The sequence below is a fragment of the Meles meles genome, chromosome 2, assembly GCF_922984935.1.
Source record: "Meles meles chromosome 2, mMelMel3.1 paternal haplotype, whole genome shotgun sequence".
Classification (NCBI taxonomy): Eukaryota; Metazoa; Chordata; class Mammalia; order Carnivora; family Mustelidae; genus Meles; species Meles meles.
The window spans coordinates 11,399,087-11,424,337 of NC_060067.1; the positions used below are offsets into that span (position 1 = coordinate 11,399,087).

General features: G+C 38.2%; 1 protein-coding gene across 1 annotated transcript in view; it reads right to left on the reverse strand.

Annotated features, from left to right (window-relative positions):
- Positions 1 to 21,223, reverse strand: part of AMTN (amelotin) — a 49,013-nt gene extending 27,790 nt beyond the window's left edge. Inside the window, exons 1-7 of the mRNA XM_045997367.1 lie at positions 21,170 to 21,223; positions 19,082 to 19,168; positions 17,250 to 17,315; positions 16,249 to 16,338; positions 11,769 to 11,804; positions 10,442 to 10,468; positions 7,445 to 7,709 (exon numbers count right to left, since the gene is read on the reverse strand). Of these exons, the coding sequence (XP_045853323.1) occupies positions 7,445 to 7,709; positions 10,442 to 10,468; positions 11,769 to 11,804; positions 16,249 to 16,338; positions 17,250 to 17,315; positions 19,082 to 19,168; positions 21,170 to 21,223 (625 nt within the window). The remainder of the gene's footprint in view (positions 1 to 7,444; positions 7,710 to 10,441; positions 10,469 to 11,768; positions 11,805 to 16,248; positions 16,339 to 17,249; positions 17,316 to 19,081; positions 19,169 to 21,169) is intronic.
- Between the last annotated feature and the right edge of the window lie 4,028 nt (positions 21,224 to 25,251).

Here is a 25,251-nt window from a genome sequence, read left to right on the forward strand (position 1 = left end):
CAGGATTTCTTTCTTGTTCTTTCTCCAGCTCCTTTACTTGTAGGGTTAGGTTGTATACTTGAGACCTTTCTTGTTTCTTGAGAAAGGCTTGTACCGCTATATATTTTCCTTTCAGGACTGCCTTTGCCGTGTCCCACAGATTTTGAACCATTGTGTTTTCATTATCATTTGTTTCCATGAATTTTTTCAATTCTTCTTTAATTTCCTGGTTGACCCATTCATTCTTTAGAAGGATGCTGTTTAGTCTCCATGTATTTGGGTTCTTTACAAATTTCCTCTTGTGATTGAGTTCTAGCTTCAGAGCATTATGGTCTGAAAATATGCAGGGAATGATCCCAATCTTATGATACCAGTTGAGACCTGATTTAGGACCCAGGATATGATCTATTCTGGAGAATGTTCCATGTGCACTAGAGAAGAATGTGTATTCTGTTGCTTTGGGATGGAATGTTCTGAATATATCTGTGATGTCCATCTGGTGCAGTGTGTCATTTAAGGCCTTATTTCCTTGTTGATCTTTTGCTTGGATGATCTGTCCATTTCAGTGAGGGGAGTGTTAAAATCCCCTACTGTTATTGTATAATTATTGATGTATATCTTTGATTTTGTTATTAATTGGTTTATATAGTTGGCTGCTCCCTCGTTAGGGGCATAGATATTTAAAATTGTTAGATCTTCTTGTTGGACAGACCCTTTGAGTAGGATATAGTGTCCTTCCTCATCTCTTATTATAGTCTTTGGCTTAAAATCTAATTGATCTGATATAAGGATTGCCACCCTAGCTTTCTTCTGATGTCCATTAGCATGGTAAATTGTTTTCCACCCCCTCACTTTAAATCTGGAGGTGTCTTTGGGTCTAAAATGAGTTTCTTGTAGGCAACATATAGATAGGTTTTGTTTTTTTATCCATTCTGATACCCTGTGTCTTTTGATTGGGGCATTTAGCCCATTAACATTCAGGGTAACTATTGAGAGATGTGAATTTAGTGCCATTATATTGCCTGTAAGGGGACTGTTACTGTATATTGTTTCTGTTCCTTTCTGATCTACTACTTTTAGGCTCTCTGTTTGCTTAGAGGACCCCTTTCAATATTTCCTGGAGACCTGGTTTGGTGTTTGCCAATTCTTTCAGTTTTTTTTTGTCCTGGAAGATTTTTATCTCTCCTTCTATTTTCAATGATAGCCTAGCTGGATAGAGTATTCTTGGCTGCATGTTTTTCTCGTTTAGTGCTCTGAATATATCATACCAGCTCTTTCTGGCCTGCCAGGTCTCTGTGGATAAGTCTGCTGCCAATCTAATATTTTTACCATTGTATGTTACAGACTTCTTTTCCCGGGCTGCTTTCAGGATTTTCTCTTTGTCACTAAGACTTGTAAATTTTACTATTAGGTGACGAGGTGTGGACCTATTCTTGTTGATTTTGAGTGGGGTTCTCTACACCTCCTGGATTTTGATGCTTGTTCCCTTTGCCATATTAGGGAAATTCTCTCCAATAATTCTCTCCAATATACCTTCTGCTCCCCTCTCTGTTTCTTCTTCTTCTGGAATCCCAATTATTCTAATGTTGTTTTGTCTTATGGTGTCACTTATCTCTCGAATTCTCCCCTTGTTGTCCAGTAGCTGTTTGTCCCTCTTTTGCTCAGCTTCTTTATTCTCTGTCATTGGTCTTCTATATCACGAATTCTTTCTTCTACCTCATTTATCCCAGCAGTGAGAGCCTCTATTTTTGATTGCACCTCATTTATAGCTTTTTTGATTTCAACTTGGTTAGATTTTAGTTCTTTTATTTCTCCAGAAAGGGCTTTTCTATCTCCAGAGAAGGTTTCTCTAATATCTTCCATGCCTTTTTTGAGCCCGGCTAGAACCTTGAGAATCATCATTCTGAACTCTAGATCTGACATATTACCAATGTCTGTATTGATTAGGTCCCTAGCCTTCGGTACTGCCTCTTTTTTTTTTTTTTTTTTTTTTGTGGTGAATTTTTCTGCTTTGTCATTTTGTCCAGATAAGAGTATATGAAGGTGCAAGTAAAATACTAAAAGGGTGGCAAAGACCCCAGAAAAATGTGCTTTAACCAAATCAGAAGCGACCCGATATTGTGGGGGGGAGAAAGGGGATAAAAAGAGGTTCAGAAAAAAAGGAAAAAATTTAAAAAAGAAAAAAAATAAAGAAAAAATATAAAAAAGAAAGAAAAAATATATTAGATAAACTAGTTAAAAAACGTTAAAAAAGAAAAGGGTAAAAGTTAAAAAAAATTTAGCAGAAGAAGAAAAAAATGGAAAAAAATTAAATTAATTGCAAGACTAAAGAATCATGGGGAGAAAGCCATGAGTTCTGTGCTTTGCTTTCTCCTGCTCTGGAATTCCGCTGCTGTTCTTGGTATTGAACCTGCTTTCCTTGGTAGGTGACCTTCATCCTGGCTGGATATTTTGTTGATCTTCTGGGGGAAGGGCTTGTTCTAGTGACTCTCAAGTGTCTTTGTCTGAGTCGGAATTGCACCGCCCTTACTGGGTGCCAGACTAAGTAATCTGCTTGGGTTTGCTTTCGGGAGCTTTTCAGGGAGTAAGCCTGAACGCTTACTGTAGAGTTCCGGAGGATGGGAATGAAAATGGCGGCCTCCCAGTCTCCGGGCCGGAGGAGCCAAGAGCCCGGGGCCCCACTCCTCAGTGCGCCCCCAGAGAACAGCGCCCAATCACTCCCGTATCCCCGGCCTCCAGCTGCGCGCTCCGAGCTCACCCAGCCTGCCACCGGTTCAAGGTGACCTCAAGCTGAGATCTCACTCCTCGGCTCTGTCTCTGTAGCTGGCTTCCCTGTTCTAATACCTGCAACTCTGCAACACTCCGACACCCCCGATCCTTCTGTGACCCTGCGGGACCTGGGGCCACGCTGACCCCGCGTGGGCTTCACCCCGGTTTAGCCTCTGGAGCAATGTCCCTTAGTGGAACAGACTTTTAAGTGTCCTGATTTTGTGCTCCGTTGCTCTGCCGCTTGCCGGGAGCCGGCCCCTCCCCCCGCAGTCTATCTTCCTGTCGTTTTGGATTCACTTCTCCGCCAGTCCTACCTTTCAGAAAGTGGTTGAGTTTCTGTTTCTAGAATTGCTGTTCTTCTTCTCTTCAATCTCCCGTTGGATTTGTAGGTGTTTGCAATGGTTTGATAAGCTATCTAGCTGATCTCCTGCTACCTGATGTAGTCTCAGCCTGCTACTTCTCCACCATCTTGTCATGTTGTATTTCTATTGGATGTTATTTCTTTAGACTTTGGTATCCATTATCATGTCAAGAGTAAATTAGAATTCAGTTTTCTAAAAATATTTTGTACTTTCCACATAGAATTCCACATAGTACATATTGTTTCCCCCTTCTTTGGGCTCTAAGTAGGATTTGTCAACTAGAACAAGATAGATATTATGATGACAGTTTGCCTTTTAATAAGGACATAAAGAGGATCAATGTAAAAATAACACAAAATACAGGGCGAAGAGCTTGTCTAGATCTGAGTAGATGTGGGGAGTCAGAGATGTATTTCTGATGGAGGTAATGAAGTTTAAGTTTAAGTTTTAGTGCTCTTCACTTGAATGGGATCCATCCAAGGCCCTAAGAGGATGCTAGTAATGTGTTCAGAGGGTCTTATATTTTGCAGCTCTTGAAATAGCAAGATGTTTTAACCACAACCAGTGAAAACATCTGATTCTCTCCACCTTGGCTTTCCTTTTGTCTTACTCTATCTTCTGTCAAATGGCACCGGGGTGATCACAGGCAATTTTGGGATCTGCCTAAGATAGGCTGATTTAGGGACACATTGAAATTAGGTTTAGCAGAGTATATTTATGTGGTTTATGAATAATGAAATTGCTCTGGTTGTTTCATTTCAGAAGTGGCTCTTGGGAATACTCACCCCCCACCCCAACAAATGTTGGGACACCAGAGTGAAAGGCAAGAGTTGGTATTGAAATATGAACTTGTCTCATGGTGCTTGGAAGCATGAGTATGTGGTAACGGGAGAGGAGAAAGCTCTATATAATATTTACAGCCAGAAGCTGGTCTGTGGAAAATTCTACCAATCAGACAGTAAAGTTGCAAGTGGAGGTCTCAGTTTTCATTGGTTTCTTGTTTAGAGGGAAGATCTCTTCTGCCAGGAATATATTCTATATTGCAGTGCATGCATTTACACATTTACTGTAGTTTTTTTTCCTTTTTTTGGTGGGAATAGAATGAAATTGATTGTATCATAATGAATTTGTAGGGCACAGACTGAAGCAATACAATAAGAGCAAGAAGGCTTCTGTTGGAAGTCACATACATGTGACCAATCACCATGTATTTTCAGTATATTTCCAGGGACAAGTCTTTAAAAAATGGATGCAACATTGCTCAACATTATTCTTAAAGTGTGGTGAGGATTCTTGGGGGTCCCTGATAAAATTTTGGTGTATCAATGGATTAAATTACTCTTCTAATAATGTAAAGATCATATATTGCCTCCCATTCTCATTTCTGAAGAGTATATAGTGGAATTTTCCAGCAGCCTGTGATATTGTGGTAGGTACAGATTGAATGCAGAAGCAAATATGAGAATCCTATCTTCTATTAAGTCAGACATGAGGGAGATTTCAAAGGTAAACCCATTTTTCTCACTAAACTTTGTTAACTAAATTAAGCATTCTCACTGAATTTTATAAAACAGTATTTTTAATGTAAAAATGTGTTATTTGTATCAACATGTAATTTATTACTGATATCTTTAAATGAATGAATAACTAAACATTTTTAATTTTGCATTCTTAGTTTCTACCATCGAAAATGTTCTCAATGATTAATTACCTGATAATTCCATTAGGTCTTCATTTAATTTTGTTGAAAGCTAAGAATGAGAAACTACTGAGTTGCAAAAAGTTATTTTCATTCTCAACACCAGCACTGATATTTGGAATTCTTCATTTGTTTTGTGTCTTGGAAATTTTCAATGACTAATTTTCCACAGTAAGATCTATGGTAGGTGAGACATAGGGTTGTTGTTTTTGTTTTTGATGACATTGGAAAAGAGGCTACATAAGGAGAGAAGGAAGAAGAGACATTCTTGGGCAAGGTCAGTCTTTGGAAAGTACACACATGGGGGTTAAGAATGGAGATTGTGCCCTCAAAACCATGCCTCTAATTCTTGGAAAATCTTCAAATTCCTTCAGGAGTAGCATGCTCCAGGAAGACACCTGGACTAGAAGGTCTAGCTGGTAATTATACACCTAAACTAGTAATTAAAGTCCAGTGAGGAAGTACAGGAATGAAGGGTAGGGCTGGAAGGACAGGTAATTTCAGTTGGTTAGAAGGCTACTGAAAGTCAATAAAATGACCTTCGATAGTGGTGCAGAATTTGCAGAGCACCTGAAGGCACTACCTACTTTGATAATTGTGTTAACCTGTGGGACATTTATAAAAAGAGTATTCGTTCTCATCATATAGATGAGAAAAATGAGGCTCAGAGAGAATTTTTTTTGATAAAGCGTCATCTAGGAAATCTTATTTTTAAAAAAGATTTTATTTATTTGACAGAGAGACAGAGAGTGAGCACAAGAAGGGGGGAACAGCGAGAAGCAGGCTCCCTTCTTGGCTCAGGACTCAATCCTAGGACCCTGGGATCATGACCTGAGCCAAAGGCAGATGCTTAACTGACTGAGCCACCTAGGCACCCCTAGGAAAACTTTTGATAGCACTTTTAATTAGTATTACATGACACTAATGGAAAAAATATTTTTGGAAAATTGAATTCTGATTTACTCTCATTTGGCCATGAAAATCTTGACAAATCATGAATGCGCCATTCAGATTCTGCAAATCTGAAACACTGTGGCTAACAAATGTTTAACCATTAGGAAATCTTTACCTGAAAAACTTAACATGGAATATATTTTGTGGGTGTATATTTGGATTTGTTCCATACTGATGGGGCTGATTCAAATATCGGAGGAATGTAATTAAACCTATCCTTGTCTTTCCTTGGTGAAAGTTCTACTGGAGTTGTGACAGACCCTTCCCACTCTGAATGAACTGCAATTGTCTGAGTGAGAAACTTCAATAGGATTAAATTCTACTTTTTAGATACATGGAGCAAGAGAATCACCTTCGTGTTTATTTCACGTCATCTCTCAGTTTTAGATATACCCAAATCAAGCATTACATGCCCAAATCACCAATTCTGTTTATAAGCAACCCGAGGCCAGGCCGTATGATTTATAATTCTTTGTTTCCACTTCCTGTTTTAGATGTGTTTATAGAAAATTAAAGTTTATGGGAGAGAGTGGGTGATTTGTTGGTTTTGAAGAAATCAGAAATTATCCTTACATTGCTGAATATCCAATCCATGACTGCAGTGCTCCGTAGGGAGCACTACTCCAAAGAATGGCCTCCATCTGCAGCAGGATCTAAGTGTCCTTGGGGAATGTAGTTTCTGCAAGGGTCTGCTGTTCTATCCCCAAAGAAGAGAAAGGGTCAGTTTCAAAATATGTTTAATATGTCTATCTTCCAGGTCCAAGGTGGCATAATGTTACATTTCAAAGGCAAATTTATCCATTTAATTATTTTTTTCAGAAGTCGTTCATCTCCAGGAAGAGTATGTTTTCTGAAATTTCAAGAAGGTTAGGTAAACTAAGAGTTTCTTCTGATAATCTCTAGTGTGTCTCCATGACATGATCAGTGAAGAAGATTCTCACATATCACCACATGGGCGGAGGCTTAGTTGAAAAAACTTGAAACAGCTTACTGAATTCCTGGAAGAAAATAAAACATTTTTTAAAAGTAGGTAAAAGTATATTGGATTTAAACATTTTAACTCGAGATCAAATTTCTTTCCTAAGAGCAAGAGTATCAACATCAAATCATTCTTTTGTTATTTCCAAGGACATTGATTCTAGACATCCCTGCATGTTCAATGATTATTTCTGCTTTTTGGTGCTTAAGGAGCTTAGTTTTGCCACATTTCTTAAGTCCCACCTCAAGAGAATGGCACATGTGTTTCCCTACTGTGCTAACTCCCATCTATGACTAGTGGCTGCTTGCAACACTATGTTAGGAAGGTTTAGGCTCATCCATGATCAGTGAGTGGACAAGAATATAATGATGGATTAACTTTGCCTTTTGTGGGCCTGCATATGTTTGGGGGTCAGAAGAAGAGGAGGAAAGGAGAGCACAGTCTGTTTTCAAAGACGTCTCTATCCAACCTAAGATAGAAAATACGTTATGCCAGCAATTAAGTGTCTCCTTTCTGGGTTGATATGGTAGGATTAGTGGCCCAGTAAAAGTATTCCCTCACATTGCAGGAATTGATTATGAGTGTTAAGTAAAGGGAAGCCTTGATTTTTATTAGGACTTGTATTGGGCAAGGCAAGACAAAGAACTGTTTCCACGCTGCAGGTGACCTTCCTGAGGCATTTTCCTGGCTCAGAGAATTTACCATTTGGAGACCCAGTGGTGGTTTCCTGGGTGGTGTGCATGCCCTTTTGGATGCCTGCAGGGGCGGTCACTCCAAAGTCATCGTCTATGTCGCTGGGAGTTGTGGAAAAACCCTCTGGAGTTCCCTGGATGGCAGGATTCACTCTGGCTTGTCCTGCAGGAAGGATTCCATTCTGGGCATCTGGATTAGCTGGACTGGTAGGCAGGATGGATCCCGGGAACAGTGGCTGAAAAAGGAGTCCTGTGAAAATTTGTGGGGCCACCGGCTGGAAGAGGAAAAGAAAAGGCAAACAAAGTCAAAAGGACACATTTTAATGCTGGTCAACTAGCCTTTTCTTCTTTGAGGGAAGCAAGTTGGGGCAGGAATGGTAGGATGGAAAGGATAGAGTCAGAGAAAAATAATAAAGATTGGGCATTTTTCAGGAGAAATGCCTCTCTCTCCTGAGCAAGCCTGATGCTGGTTTCATGACTACAATTCGATGCTATATTTTATTTTTCTCAGAAAGGGTAAGTCACAATCGTGGGAGAAGGAATAATGAATAATTTGTTCATCTTGGGTGTATTTGGAGGTAGAATGAGGGCAGGAAATCCATACAATTATGTTGGGTTATCTCTCTGCTATTGACCCAAATTATAGTTTCTCTTTTGCCCAGAATTTTAAAAAGTAATTTAAAAAACTAAAAATTAATAGAAAAATTAATTAGCCAATCAACCCTCATCTTATGATTTGCATCTCTTCAAGTTTCTTTTGACTTATTTTTTGAAGGCATTGGAATATTCAGTCAGAAATACTTCTCTTGTCAATTCAGCAACTTGTGTATTCCTTGAGGGTACTCAGTGAACTCCTCTGTGTAGGTCTGTCAATGATTTGCATACTAGAAATAAATGTTGTTGCTGCCTACATTTATCATTTTTTTCCCTGGAAAAAAATTACTGTAAGAAGTTCGTCTTAAGAAGAAATGATTTAGTGTAAACTGGATTTGGAGAAAGTTCATGCAGGGACTTGTTCTCTGAAACCCCTCAGTTTTCATTAGAACTGAGAATAAAATAAGAAGAATAGAATAGCAGAGAATAAAAAGGGTTGAGGGCTCCCAGTTAAGATACAGGTCAGTTTCCTTGGGCATGGTTCCTGTTTAAGAAATGCCTGAAAAGTTTGTTTAAAAGGTAATGCCCAGGCTTCACTGCTAGAGAGATTCTGATTGAGCAGATCTAGGGCAGGATCCAGAAATCTGAATTTAAAAAAAAAATTTTTTTTAAAAAAATTTTTAAAAAAAAAATATTTTATTTATTTATTTGACAGACAGAGATCACAAGTAGGCAGAGAGGCAGGCAGAGAGAGAGGGGGAAACAGGCTCCCCGCTGAGCAGAGAGCCTGATGTGGGGCTCGATCCCAGGACCCTGAGATCATGACCTGATCCGAAGGCAGAGGCTTAAACCAACGAGCCACCCAGGCACCCCAGATATCTGCATTTTTTTTTATCAGTACCCTGAGTTGTCTTGACTTGGTGGTCCAAGACTAAAGTTTGGGAAACAGTGTCTTAGATTTACCAGGTACTATAGCCACAGTTAGACTTATGCCAGAGAGAGACAGGAGTGGAATATAGATGTTTTCAACAGGGGGTCATGGCATTTATAGATTTGAAATAAAGAAGGTGGTAATGCCTATCATTAAAAAATAAGACACAAAGAATAGACTATAAATTAGAGTGTATTGTATGGGGTAAGGGTAAATACTATTTCAGGAAGTGTGTGTGTGTGTGTGTGTGTGTGTGTGTATGTTAGCTGCATGAAAAATAACTGTTACTGTGGGTTTTACTTTAAAAAAAAAGTTTGATGGTTATTAAGGAGGGCACGTATTGCATGGAACACTGGGTGTGGTGCATAATCAATGAATCGTGGAAAACTGAAAAAATAAAATAAAATTGAAAAAAAAAAGTTTGAGAATCACTGATACAGCAGATGGAAAAATGACTTTTGATCTGAATCTACTATTTCTTGACCTTGGGACCTAAGTAGCTTAAGTTCTCTGACCCTCAGTTTCATTATCTATAAAGCTGGGTTAAAAATCTGTGCTTTGTGGGGTGTTTGGCAGATTCAGATTGTAGAGCATGCAACTCTTGATCTTGAAGTCATGAGTTCAAGCCCCACGTTGGGCATAGTTTACTTTAAAAAAAAGTCTGTAGCTTGTAATTTGGTGAGGATTAAAGGCAATGTATGTAAAAGATCTACCAAGGTGCCTGTTACACAAAATTGGCTAAATAAGTGGTAGATGTGGGCGTTCATGTACCATTGTTGCAAAACAATCCCATTGCTTGATTTTGTGAACAATCTAGCAAATCTCCACCTTTTTCACAATAGAAAGATTTAAAAACAAACCTGTCTTCCCAGATATTGCCTTGACTCTTACCTTCAGTGTCATGTTAAGGTACCACAATAATTCAAGTCATTTTTTTCCTAAAAATGACTTATGGGACAATGTATAGAAGTGTCTGATAATGGTAAGATGAGTCTTATTATTTAGTTCAGCCCTCTAGTTATTCATGTGTGCAGGAAAAGCTCATCCATCACTATGGGGCTAACAAAAGAACATACTTTCCTATAAAAATTTAAAAAATTAAGCCAAGAAAATTAATCTTTCCTGCAATAAATACCAATATGTATATTATTCTACATCATATGCTTTTTAATAATTTATAATCCTAGATTTTAATCATATAAAGTTAAAAATATGCATTGAATTTCTGGATAGAACTGAATCTAATATCAATATATAGAAAAAAAAGCTAAGTCAAATTAATGGAAAAGTAGCTGGAGAAGGAGAGTGAAATCCTCAACTAGACAAAGGTATCTTAATGCAAAGATCTATAAAAAAGGTTGAGTTTATAGTAGGTATCAAGTTTAGGGGTTGTGGTCAAAAGAGACTGTTGTGGGGACAGAAAGCAAGACTGTGATTGCAGTGAGAAGAATTTGAAATGCCAGTAATTAATTTTCTTTTTACCAATTCTTCTGAGCTTATGATAGCACCCTAAAAGGGAAATAATACACAAGTTATTAGACAAATTTTAATATTTTTGAAGCAAGATATGTATAACATAATTTAAAAACTTAAAATAATTTGTAAAGAGACATTTTAAATTTAAAAAAAATTTTAATTGCCTTTATGACTGTTTCCCATAATTCAAGTCAGCATATGATATTGGACTACTAATACCTAATATCTGAGTGATGTGAAATCTTCTGTATTTTAAAAGTTATACACTTTTCTATTGTTAAGTAATACATGCATATTGGAAGAAACTTGGAAAATGCAGAAAGCAACAAAGAAAAAAATATCATCCCATCATACAGAGTTTGATGGATTTTCCTTCAGATGTTTTTCACACATTTCTTTTTTACATAATGGAAGCTATTTATATAACTAATATAAGTCATATAATTTGGGTCTTACTTTTTCTTTTAATAATATACCCACAATCATTTAACCTTAGTAATGATGAATTCAAATAAATGTACTATGGGAATGTTCTCAAAATATTTGCTTTTACTTTTGCACCATCTGCTCAATCATTTTCCTTTTGTTTAAATTTAAGTGGCACCCGATTTTTTTTTTTCTCTACCACAGGTATTATTTTGAGAAACGTATTCATATGCAGACCTTTGCTGTATTTCAGATTATTTCACTGAGATGTGTTCCCAGCTGTGGAATTAAGAATTGATACGAACTTTATATCTGACTCTGCTTTCAGAAGTAAAAGCTACCATCCGATGCAGGTCATATATGATCTTGACCCTTGGTAATTTTGTCAATGATCTCAAGTACTACCTTTCATAAAGGCAAACAGGGAGAGAGGAAAATGTTTGTATCACTTTTAGGGAAAAGATACATAGTTAATAAATAGATTTGAGATTAAAAAACAAATCCCCCAAATCATCAATCATTAGATCAGTCCCATTAACTTATTTTTTTATTATCTGTATGCTTTGAAGGACTGACTGGTTTACCCATGACATTTACTAACTGTGATTGTAACTGAATAACTCTATCTCCAATTACTCACCTTCGAATTAGAAATAAAAATATTACCTTCAAAAAATATTATCTTCAAAAGTTGTTTTGAATACTGAGATAATATGTAACAAATAATAAAATACCTAGAATAGTGCTTAGTAAATGCTCAGTAAGGGTTAGCTCATTATTATCAGTTCACACAGTGCAAAGTAAATAGAAATAGAAAACTTGGCAACTATCTGGTAAATTGAGGCAGGATGACATATCTCACACTAAGATAATTTAAAATAAAAATCACATCACAAAATAATCTTACATGGGCTCCAAGGTGTGCTACAATAACTGGTAACATCTGAAAAAGAGTGAAAAATTCAATTAAAATATATCCAAAGGTAAGTTCTAGCAGATGACACAGATACTGAGATTTTCTTAAAAGTATACAATATTCATTGAAGAAGTATTTGTTACCAATGTATCAGCTAGAGTCATAGATAGAAACCCACAGAATTGTTGGGAATTGGAACTCAACCAATTTGTAAAAAGCAGGTTTAGACCCAGAGAGATTTAGAAACTAGTCCAAGGAACTCATTCAGGAGGTAGAAGTTACGGAATAGGACGGGCAAAAAATAATTTTGGTCTCAAGCTATCTCCAAACTGAAAGTTACTACAAGTAACGATGACAGGAAAATGCATGTTTCTTTTATATGGTATCTCAAAAGACACATTAAAAATGGATTTTTAAAATACAAAGATTTATCAAAGCATATATGTTTAGTTTCATAATGCTTACTTGGATATTTTGCTGCTAAATAGAGAACTGGTAGAAAATTATGGATGATAGTCTATCATCTTGATACTGGCAGAGTTCTTAGAACTAAATGAGAAATACTTTACTGGTCACTGAGAACCACTTAAATGTTAAGAAGTTTTAGTTGAAAAGGTTTGGTTGAGGTGTTAGCACGCTGTAGTACTTGGAGAACTAACCTAGAGTTTGTCCAAGTGAACTAGTGTTTTGAAGTTTATTTTTTTTTCTATAGACATTCTCCTAGTGCCATGAAAGTCATCTAAATGGGAATTCTAACACTAACCAATGCAAAAGATGTGAAAGTCTTAAGAAACAAACTCTTAGTTTTGTTATTTCCCAGGACAGTTTGTTCAGTAATACCCAGAATGCCAAAAGGTACGTACCTTTAAGTATATACATTTAAGGAAAAAGCTTTACTGTCCATCAGATCCTAGGCTACTGACAATAAAAAAAGTCAACAAGTTTTAGAATGGTGACTGGAAAGTAGGGTGAAGGGGAGGGGCAAAGAGGATTTGGAAAAAAGCATAATTGAGATTTGTTCTTTAAAGCCCATTTCAAAGGAACAAAAAGATACAAATAGGAAACCACAATGTGTCAATAAAAAGTATGATAAAAGATAATTTAGTTGTTCACCAATATAACGTTAAGGAGAAAATTTTTTTATCAGTTTTTAGTAGGGATATTGTTTGAAGTAAAAATAGCTAACACTGAGTGTTTACCATGTGGTAGGTACTGTTTTAAGTGTTTTATGTTTATTTGCTCATTTAATCCTTGTAACAACCCTAAAGGTAGGTTCTACTTTAATCCCTATTTTAAATCATGAGGAAAATGAGTCAGGGAGTGGTGAAGTCACTTGACCACACACACAGTAACTAGAGAGCTGGGATTTGACCAGAGTTTTGTGGTTCTAGAGATTACCTTTAACCACAGTGGCCTTGCTTTGATACATGAGAGCTGTGGACGGGTGCCCAGGTTTCTGACAGAGGATGTAGGGCCACTCTGCCTAGGGAGACACAGGATTGGAGGGCTGAGACTGCACAGGAGGCCAAGGAGGTGTTGGCATATGCTGGAGAGACTGAAGAATCCCTACTGAGAACGGGGACTGATTTACACTAGGGCACACTAGTATCAGACTCTCTCTGCTCGACCTCAGTGACATCTACAGTGCCTACTAATGCCTTGGACTCCAGTGGATATTCTTTTTTTTTTTTTTTTTAAGATTTTTATCTATTTATTTGAGAGTGAGGGAGAGTGAGAGAGAGAGAGCACGAGTGGGGTGAGAGGTTGAGGGAGAAGCAGACTCCTCAATGAGCAGGGAGCTCGAAGTGGGGAATCCAGGACTCTGGGATCATGACCTGAGCTGTAGACAGATGCTTAACCCACGGAGCCACCCAGGCGCCTCTCCAGTGGAGAGTCTTCAGTGAATATGAAATGTACTAAATTGGGCTTCAAGGTCAGAGCAGGGCAACAAGTGAAGCTGAAGCTGGGGAGGTAGTGTATGGATTATTCAGGATCATGTGTTAAAGAGACTCTCATTTTATTTCCTGTATCTCTAGTCTTTTTCAGAGGATCACTGTTATTATTAAGATCTAAATAAGCAACAAATACTTGGAGTGAAGGCTCTAATACATCTGTAAGAAATAAGCACTGGTTGATATTTTAAAAATGTAAAAATCAGTTATGTCACAGAATTTCACAACTATGAAATAAATGAAGCAGTGAAGAGTTTCTTGTGTTGTCATTTTGGACAAATGAAAGCATAGAGAAAAGCACTAGTTACATATGACATAGAATTTAAATTGAGCAGCTTCAAATTGTTTTGTCAATTAACCTCAGCTTTGATTATAATTACTAATTAATACAAGCTTACTCTTATTAAGATCTGGAGGTGTCCTTTGTGGTAGGAGGATGGTAAGAATATATTCGTTCATTGTGTGGAGGCCGAGAAAAACAATGCTGTACCCTCCTCAAGTCTAGCCCTGACTTAAGTACAACCATCTTGGCAAAGCAAAAGCTGGCACCTTGCTCCCCCTCTCCACCTGCTCCCCTCCCATCCATAGTATGTGTGAACAAATAGATAACTTGCAGAGATCACAATCCTGCAAGACAGAAGTCTCCCTCGGTTTACAAATGTCCCAGTGCTAAATCTCACTAAGAAGGACGCTTGATAGGAGGAATGTGGCATTCCACCAGGAAACTCCCAACTGTCTTCATGTTGGTGCCTCACTAGAAGGAAAAACAGCCTTGGCTTGATAATAACTAGGTCTCTAATATCCTGACAGTCTTCTTTACACTGATAGCCCTTCTGAACACCCCCTTTGTCCTCACCCACTGCTGAGTCCACCCCTACTCTGCCTTTAAAAATTTTGACTGTAATCTGGTTCAGGGTCCAAGTCCCTACTCCGCTACATTGGGTATACTTGGGCCCGAGCTTAAGCTTGTCAAATAAACCCTCATGTGATTGCATCGGTGTTGGCTCCTTGGTGGTCTCTCAGATGTGAAAACTTGGGCATAACAATTGCAGTATTCATGTTCCATAATTTTGAAATGTGTTTCAAAAGTCTTATAATTTTGTATGTCTTTGGACCCACAAATACTGTTTCTAAGAACTAGTCCTAAGGAAATAATCATTGATATGCTCAAAGACTTATTTAAAGGATGTTCACTGTATACTGTTTACAGAAGCAAAAATTTTGAAGAAAAAACCCCAATTTTTGCAATATGATGGAATACTAAGCAATCAATAAAAACAATTTTGTAAATGAATATTTCAAAGTACAAAGACCATTCAAAATACATTAAGTGAAAAAATTAGATTATAGAACATTAGACATCGTAAGAACATATCTCCTTTAAAAAATATACTTACATGTGTAGAAAAAGGACCGCAAGGATGTGCCCTAGAATGCTGACCATGTTTAGTGCTGGCTGGTAGGGTTGTGGGTGAATTTTATTTTTCTTTTCGCTTTTCTATATTTTCTTAATTTTCTATAATTAACACACAATACGTATAATACATAAAATAGGTTCTACAAAAAATTAGACCATTCTGTGGGAATGATAGGGGCTGAGTTCATGCATTAGAATAAGTGATCTATAAACAACTTAGTCTAGTTGTAAAGAGATCATTGTGTTTTTCTCCAAGCCGTTAAGCTATTTAGCAAAGCATCAGGATGCTAAAACTTGGGCTTTGTCTGTAGATAAGATGCAACACTTACGATAGGAGTGATGCCTTATGCATTTCATTTAAATCCTAATGGGGGAGGGTTTTTCAGGGTTTTTCAGAAAGCGAGTGATGATGGGAGGGGAGAAGGAACTAGAGACTTGCTGGGGAATTGAGAGGAGGCATGGAGTGCACAGAAAAGGAGATTAGATTTGCTGGAAATAAACTTTATCCATCTCTCAATTTTTTCTTTGGGATGATTCTGGCCACCCAGAAAGTCTTTTTTAGAAAACAGCAAGGTAGAAAAGATTCCTGCTACCTCTCGATTTCCCTCCTTATTTTCTTTACCTTTTAATTTTCCCCAGCACCTCATATTTTCCTGTTACCGGTTACAAACGTATTTTAGGGAGGTTATGAAGTGGCAGGCTGTTTTCTCCGTGAATTTTCATCAGGGACCAAATTACCAAAGATGTTCTATGTTCAGTTGAACATTCCTCTGTAAATTTCTGGGTAAAACCTTTTCCTAAGATTTATTTATTTGAGAGAGAGAGAGAGAGAGAGAAGGGGGAGTGGCAGAGAGAAAGGAAAGAGAGATCCCCAGCAGACTCCCCTCTGAGCATGAAGTCAAATGCAGGGGTCTATCCCAGAACCCCCCAAACATGACCTGAGCAGAAACCAAGAGTCTGACGCTCAACCCACTGAGTCATTCGAGTGCCCCTCTGTTTAAGAATTTTAAGAAGCTTAAAAAAATTCTTTCCTTTCCTTTTAGGCTTCTACTTGATAGCAAATGCTCCCCAGTGTTGAACTGAACTTCCATCTTGAACTTACTTGGGATTGCAGCTGCTGTTGTGTGTTCAGTCCCCCCAGGCTGAGGGAGAGGGTCTGGGTACCAGGTGGCATCCCTGCAGCAGGATTTAGCTGTAGGGCAATGGACAAGATCGTCATTGTGTTGTTTCATGCTGAACATTCGAGAAACTAAAATGTATTTATTAAACGTAAAATATGCTTAAAGGGAAGATTTGCTATGCAAGTATATACATTTACTACACACACCCCAAAATAGTATGTGATATGCTACTGCACTAGGAATTAGGTGTGGAGATGAAGTTTAGGGACTTATTTAGTCTACTACTATGACCATAAGGTCCAGGACTAACATTTCCCATATGAACCCATTCTCTTGAGGATTACTTGGATGATTTTATTCTCACTTTCCACTTTTGGCTATAATAACTATGGTTCTTGAGATTTTCTGATAGCTTTAATATAAAGAAATTAATTTCTTCATAGGCCTCCCCATAAAAATGGTGAGGGTCACAATGAAATATCTAGTCTGAATATAGTGTAGCATTATGTTTAAATCTCACCACCTTAACCAGGAAAGGTATTTATTATGTTTCTTCTCCCAAATAGAATAAATTATACAGATAGTCCACGAGAAGAATGAAGCTCTTTCTTACCCCTCCTGGTTTGCTCTGGTTGGGGTGATGATGGTGGTCCTAGGTTTTGTGTGGGTGTGTGGACATTTTAGGGACAGTGAGGAAAATATGTTGGAAGAATGTGCAGAGGAGCCAGAAGAGGAGGTAAGAAGAACTAAAGCAGTTAAAGACATGGGACTCTGATTCATTCCCTTAGAAGTCCTTGGCTAAGAAAAACTTTTTGTGATGTACTGAATAGCACCCCATGCTCTGACTTTTCTGGGTTCTCTTTCAACTTATCTACAATAGTAGTGTGTGTGTGTGTGTGTGTGTGTGTGTGTGTGTAGCTAAACTCAACATTAGGTATTGTATTTAACAGTGGATATTAAAATGATACAAAAGAGTACTTACCAGCTGCAGATCTGACCCCAGTGTGAACATCTGCGTCAGTGGTATCAGACTTAAAGAGGGGAATACCTGTAGGGGCGTTGAAACTGATGTGAGACCAGAGCTTGTCTGTTCCCACCGTGCTGTCTGTGGCAGATATCCTCGTGTCTACATGCCCAATACAGGTGGATTTAGGATGAAGGTAAATGGAAGTAAAGTTCTGGGGCCTCTCACCAGCTTTGCCTCCCCTTCTGTGGCCCCCAGTGGCACCCTAGCAATGTGTTGAGTTTAAAAATGTGTAATTGGCTCTTATTTCTTATCTCATAGTAATTATTCACAATGAGATCCCACCTCACACCTGTCAGAAGAGCTAAAAATAACAAGTTAGAAACAAGAGATGTTGGTGAGGATGCGGAGAAATGGGAACTTTTCTTACACTGTTGGTGGGAATGCAAATGGTACAGTCACCCTGGAAAACAATATGGAGGTTCCTCAAAAAGTTGAAAATAGAGCTACCCTATAACTCAGCAATAGCACTACTGGGTATTTACCCAAAAGATATAAACATAGTCATTCGATGGAGCATGTGCACCTGAATGTTTATAGCAGCAATGTCCACAATAGCCAAACTATGGAAAGAGATGTCCATTGACAGAAAAATGGATAAAGAAGATTTGGCATATATATATATATATATATATATATATATATATATATATGAATACTAATCAGCCATCAAAAATTGAAATCTTACCATTTGTAACAATGTGTATGGAACTAGAGGGTATTGTGCTAAATGAAATGAGAGAAAGACAAAGACCATAGAGCTTCACTCCTATGTGTAATTTAAAAAACAAAACAGACAAACACAGGGAAAGGGAGGGGAAAATAAAATAAGATGAAATAAGAGGGGGACACTCTTAACTTTAAGAAACAAACTGAGGGTTGCTGGAGGGGAGGTGGGTGGGAGGATGGGGTAATTGGGTGATGGGCATAAAGAACGGCACTTGGTATAATGAGCAGTGGGTGTTATATGCAACTGAAGAATCACTAAGCTCTACCTCTGAAACTAATAATGCATTAAGTGTTAACTAACTGATTTAAAATAAAATAAAATAAAGATAAATTATATACTTTAATTTTACATATCTAATTCTGTCTTCCCTTTCTTAAACAGCATCCTCAAATTATATAAGCTTCAGTCAGGTTCCTTAAAGAATGAGATGGAGTCCTGTCTTGAGTGCTCTCTAATGTCCACAAACTAAAAAGAGAACTTTAGACTTGGTGTTGTACTATTTCACAAAGTCTAGATGTAGGTAAGGAGGGATCCTTCAGAGCAGAGCATGTGTTGGAGTTGTAAGAAACGGGTAGCCAAGAGACAATACAGTTTTCAAAAGTTTTTACATGAACACATTTTGCAATAATATTAATTCATTGGTAACAATGGAATTTAAGAAAATTATAAGGAAATCCAGTTATTTTTATCGAGCTATCTTAATCCCTGCCAGCTCTGGCAGACAGACTACATACGATTATGTCACAGTACGGCAAGGGCATTGATGACCAAGCTTTGTCATTAGGTGTCGCTCCTGCTTTTCAGGTTTTACTGTTGGTTGTTAAACCGAATTATTATTGAGACAAAAAGAAAAAGAATGAAGATGCTTTGCTTTTTCTGCTCAAAATTTTCAAAAAGCGTGTTGGTTCTTTTTGGTTGTTGTTGCTCCCAAGAGAAAGTCATTTTAACCATGAAAGCTTGTTCAACCAGGAGACTGTGTGTAAATCTTGATTTTAAATTCACTATTCTTACCATGTTTCCTTTGTTGGTCTGCAAATGTTCCCCACTGTAGGACTCTCACCTGATTTGGCTGCTGCTGGTTGAGTAGTGTTGCCTGATGTGGAGCCGGTTTTGTTGGAGGAAGTCCCAAAACTGGGTTGAGCTGTGTCTGTAATAACAAATATTAGATCAGGCAGTGGTGGGTCTGAGGTTTTGTATCCATTTATTTCCAGATGTAACAAGATGTCACAAATGCAGAAATGTCTCTCTTTAGGCTCTGTGTGTTTAGGCCCTGGGATGTTTCCTGTATGGCAGAAGATGAATTGTAGGGTGGAAAAATGCCAGAGCAGAGGGTAGTGTAGGAAAAGATTTAGGGTGGGATTGGACTTCAGATAGTAGTAGTTCCTAGGCTTCTTTCTCTTTTCTGTGACTGCCTCCCTCCTTTTTCAGGACATGAAATACATCAGCTACACCTTAGCTCTGTAAACCTTTGCTTCCCCCATGACCGAAGGTAACTTCCATAATTTACCTTCCTGGTTCTGCCTTGTGTCTGATAAGTCATTTCCAGTAATGGAAATTCAGTCTCCTTCCTGGCCGGGGTATTTTCCTAGTGTATTAAGAATAACTGAATTCTAGGGGTGAAATTGTCCTTGACATCGATATTAGCTATCAAATCATCATGGATTCATTTCTTATGCCTTCATGATAATTCAATAAATTCATTTACAAATAATAAAAAAATACCTTGTCCATGTGTCCTGAGTTTTCACTTGATAAATATCACTACTACGTCTTGTAGACATGTCAGTGTTACACCCCACATCTCCTGCTCCACTAACTTTCTGGCTGCTCTCACATCATTGGCTATTAGCAGTCTGCATTAACCTGCAAACCACTCATTAGTCAACCTTGAATGATTGCTGTGCACCTGGAAAGTTTCATTTATCTTGAGTTTTCACAAATTGTATGGTAATTTAAATACGCTAATGACACCTTATTTAGAGGAGCCATTGAGTAAACTTGTTTGAAGTGAGAAATCACATTTTACAAAAGAATTATTAATTTACCTTATTTTAAAATCAATTTTTGCAGACAACTTCTTTAAAGAAGGCCGTAAGTGTATTTGGAGTGAAATAAGGAGAGTGGTTCTATCCTGTCCCCATAAGATCACCTTGTTCATCTTCATAGAACTAATCATAGTTATAATTTATAATTTAATGTTTCTTTAAAAAAGTTTTTATTTGTATCTACAGTCCTTGCAAAGACCATGAAGGATCATGTCTTTTTCTTCCCCGCTCACCATTGTATTTTCAGCACGAGCGCAGTATCTGGTACATAGAGATTTCATTAAGTATTTGTTGATTGTATGGATGACTATAGATGTGTCAAGGGAGCTCAACCAAGAATGGTCTCTTTTTGTTCTTCTATTTCATAGAAAATTCCTTCTAATTTTTTCTGTATGTCAAATATCATCTCAGATGGCCAAAGGGAAGTCTGCTTAGAGATGCAAACCACCCATATCTATGTCTATAAAATATTGGAGGACAATTGAAGGACATATTCAAACAGAATGTACAAACAGAATTCAGAAAGTACTCCTTTCTTTCAAACACCTGTTACATGTGAACATTTTCAATGTTCTAAGTAAAGAAGTTGGCCACTTTGTAATATCCCCTTGCTTTTGTACAATTTGATCAGTTTTTTAGGGTTTATATAGTCACACAATTTGGTAACCTTTTTAGGCTTTATAAGTCTACATATTTCATGCTTCCAATTAGGAAAGTCAGAAAATGTAGTTTACCTCTTTAGTCATGAGAAAATAGTTAGTTGCCAAGAAAATCTTCATTTTGGAGAGTGAAGTGATTATCTGCTTCGAGTAGATATAATGTAAGACATTTCTTTTTTCCCCTAGTTTCTACCACACTGTTCAGCCAAAATAATTGAAATTCTATTACATTAGAGTGGGTGCTTTTTAAAAATCTAAGTATGTTGAAATATGCACTGACACCTTATTGATTTGTCATTTTTCGTGTTGGAAAATAGAAACAGAAAACTAAGGGATGGGTCACAGGACAGAGGAGTGTTGATGGAGTGCTGGGAGAAAGTTAGGTCTACAAGCAGAAGGTGCTACCAAGGCTTCTTGGTTATAAAATAAACATATCGCACTTACCGGTAATGACTGAGTTGACCCTAGAAGATAAAGTAGCAGAATCATAGACTTCATGTTTCAAAAGGATACCTGTAATAACAAAATAGTATCACTCTTTTACTCTATTTTTTTCCCTGTTCAAAGAAGACATTTAAAAAAAAATTCTATTTGAAATAGGACCAATGAATGTTACCTTCCTCTCCACTCGGCGAAATGTACAGGTGTGATGATATTCAAAGCCCAGGTGATTGCTCCTGTGTCTGTGGTGGGTAATTTTACCTGTGGATGAGTTGTAAGTTTGTAGGAGAATTTAAACTCGATTCCAGGAGGCTGGCAACTGAGAGGCCAATCAGGACTTGGCTTCTGTGAAATCATTTGGTTTCTTTCATTTCCCAACACTTCATTAGGTGAGTTATTAGCTGCAGACATCACATTACCCAATGTCTACCATTTGAATAGAGGGTATTTCAGGAAGACATACTTTGTGCAATTAAGAAAAGTGCAGACAATAAAAAAAAATTACAATCCTCTTTCACGTCCTCTTTCCCAAATGACTTCCCAGATGTACCTGTTTTGTCATGTTTCTATGAACATACAAATCAGACATCAGAATGTTCAGCTTTGTGCATAGTTAAAAAATTAGGCCTGTTATGTATTGCTTTGCAACTTTATTTATTTGACAAATAATGGGCAACTTCATGTGTTAGTACATACAGTTTTATTTCATTTATTTAATGGTCATGTTATATTACATAACATTTCTTTTTGATGGACATTTCATCCATTTTCATTGTATCTTATAATGATAAAAGTGAAACAATGGATGTCATTATAAAACTTGTCTCACAGATGTGGGGGTATTTCTGTAGGTTTTAGTCCTAGAAGTGCTGAATTAAAGGGTATCTGTTTTAAGTTTCAATAGATAAGGCTGAATTGTCGTCCAGAAATGTTGAATGTATGCTTTATTTTAAACAAGGAAAAAGAGGGCACCTGGGTGGTTCAGTGGATTAAAGCCCCTGCCTTCATCTCGGGTCATGATCTTGGCATCCTGGGATCGAGTCCCGCCTTGGGCTCTCTGCTCGGTGGGGAGCCTGCTTCTCCATCTCTCTCTGCCTGCCTCTCTGCCTACTTGTGATCTCTCTCTCTGTCAAATAAATAAATAACATCTTTAAAAATAAAAAAAATAAACAAGAAAAAAGATACTTAAACTTGAGCAAAACACAGATGCTCACTGAGGTCTGTTTCACAGCAGAAGAACAACTAAGTGCTCACCATAGGTTTTCAGGGCCCTCTTTAATGGTGTTTTTAATGGACCTTGGTTGGGTCTAGTCAACAACTTCCGAGTACAAATCAATGATGAATTTATGTCATGCCAGGATTTCATGTGGAAGGCCACCATAGCTTTGGCTTGTTTTAAGGTCCAGAAAGTCTATCAGTGGAAATTGGTCTGAGATAATGAGGCATTCCAAAAAGCTTTTCGGTAACTACTCCTTTCAGGACACAATCAATTTTTGTTCTTGTCAGGTGGGAATGGGAATACTGTCTAGGTGGGGAAACAAAGGCTAGCAAGTTTGGTTAAGTGACAATGATAAGAGCACACACAGGTATGAAGGAGAGCATGGTTAATTTTGTTGGGGACAGGGACGCCTGGGTGGCTCAGTTGGTTAAGTGGCTGCCTTCGGTGCGGGTCATGATCCCGGTGTCCTGGGATCGAGTCCCACATCGGGTTCCTTGCTGGGCAGGGAGCCTGCTTCTCTCTCTTCCTCTGCCTGCCACTCTGTCTGCCTGTGTTCTCCCTCTCTCCCTCTCTGACAAATAAATAAAATCTTAAAAAAAAAAATTTGTAATGACAGTACAGACAAAAGGTTGATATCCAGGATCTATAAAGAACTTCTCAAACTCAACACACACAAAACAGATAATCATATCAAAAAATGGGCAGAAGATATGAACAGACACTTCTCCAACGAAGACATACAAATGGCTATCAGACACATGAAAAAATGTTCATCATCACTAGCCATCAGGGAGATTCAAATTAAAACCACATTGAGATACCACCTGACACCAGTTAGAATGGCCAAAATTAGCAAGACAGGAAACAACGTGTGTTGGAGAGGATGTGGAGAAAGAGGAACCCTCTTACACTGTTGGTGGGAATGCAAGTTAGTGCAGCCACTTTGGAGAACAGTGTGGAGATTCCTGAAGAAATTAAAAATAGAGCTTCCCTATGACCCTGCAATTGCACTGCTGGGTATTTACCCCAAAGATACAGATGTAGTGAAAAGAAGGGCCATTTGTACCCCAATGTTTATTGCAGCAATGGCTACGGTCGCCAAACTGTGGAAAGAACCAAGATGCCCTTCAACGGATGAATGGATAAGGAAGATGTGGTCCATATACACAATGGAGTATTATGCCTCCATCAGAAAGGACGAATACCCAACTTTTGTAGCAACATGGACGGGACTGGAAGAAATTATGCTGAGCGAAATAAGTCAAGCAGAGAGAGTCAAGTATCATATGGTCTCACTTATTTGTGGAGCATAACAAATAACATGGAGGACATGGGGAGATGGAGAGGAGAGGGAGTTGAGGGAAACTGGAAGGGGAGATGAACCATGAGAGACTATGGACTCTGAAAAACAACTAGAGGGTTATGAAGGGGCGGCGGGGGGGTGGGGGGGTTGGGAGGTTGAGGGACCAGGTGGTGGGTAATGAGGAGGGCACGTACTGCATGGAGCACTGGGTGTGATGCCAAAACAATGAACACTGTTATGCTGTAAATAAACAAATAAAAATAAATAAATTAAAAAAAAATTTTGTTGGGGGCAGAAAAGCAGAACAAGCTTCAGATGGAGGTGACTCTCAGCTGGGTTTTGAAGGATAAGAAAGAATTCGTTAAGACAGACAGAGCATCTAGGCAGACCAAGTGTCCAGGTATGGAGGGATGACGTTATTGGTTCTATCACTAGAACAGAATGGAGTGAGGGTAAGACTAGGGGATGGGGTTGGAAAGATACCTAATTTTAACCTTCTGCAACATTTTGTTAGTTTCTATTACTCACGGTGGCACTTAATTAGACATTTTCTTACAGGGCTCCTTCATTATTGCTCAGTTGCTTATTTCTCTTGAATTGGAGGGAGAGTCCTTAAGACCTTGTCTTATATTTGTTTAACGTCTTCTATGTTAATGACATTGCAAAGCACTAGATGGTCACCACATGTCCGTGAATATATGATAGAAGTATATGCTATTGGGAGTTGGAACAAGGTTGAAGTGAAAGAAAACTTCAGAGAAGAGATGGAGTTCTAGGGGCACCTGGGTGGTTCAGTAGATTAAAGCCTCTCCCCTCAGCTCAGGTCATGATCCCAGGGTGCTGGGATTGAGCTGCACATCGGGCTGTCTGCTCAGCAGGTAGCCTGCCTCCCCGCTACCCTCTCTCTCTGCCTGCCTCTCTGCCTACTTGTGATCTCTGTCTGTCAAATAAAGAAATAAAATCTTAAAAAAAAAAGAGATGGGGTTCTAAATGGATTTGAAGAACAAATGTAATTGGTGAGACGGAGAATAACCTGAAAAGTGGGTGAGACTGAGAGGAACAAAGGAACATAAGTACTAAAGGATGTGAAAGGGAAGCAGTTTTATTTATGTTTTCTCAGGCTTTCAATACATTCATTGATTCCTTTACCAACTCAACTCATTCTTCCAACCCATAATTCAGCATATATTCACTCAGTGTTCTGCTAACATTGTTTTAGTCCCTGGTAATGAAAGTGAATGGAAGGGGCAAAAATCCCTGTCCTCATGAGCTTACATTTTGATGGGGGAAACATGAAATATTTAAACAACCTTATTGTGAGGAAACATGAAATATTCACACGACCCTAGGAAATCCACTTTCCCGTTATCTTCAATGAATGTGTGGGAGGTTGAGCTTGCTTAATTTTTTTTTTTTATTTTTCTCTTTGGCGGAGGCAGAGTTGAATTTTATGGCACTGTTGTTTCTGGAGTTAGGTGAGGAGACTCATGCTCTATCTCCAGCCTAGAGCACCGCGCTAGTGAACAGCTCTTTGGAACTGAATCACCGCGACTGTCTGGGCAT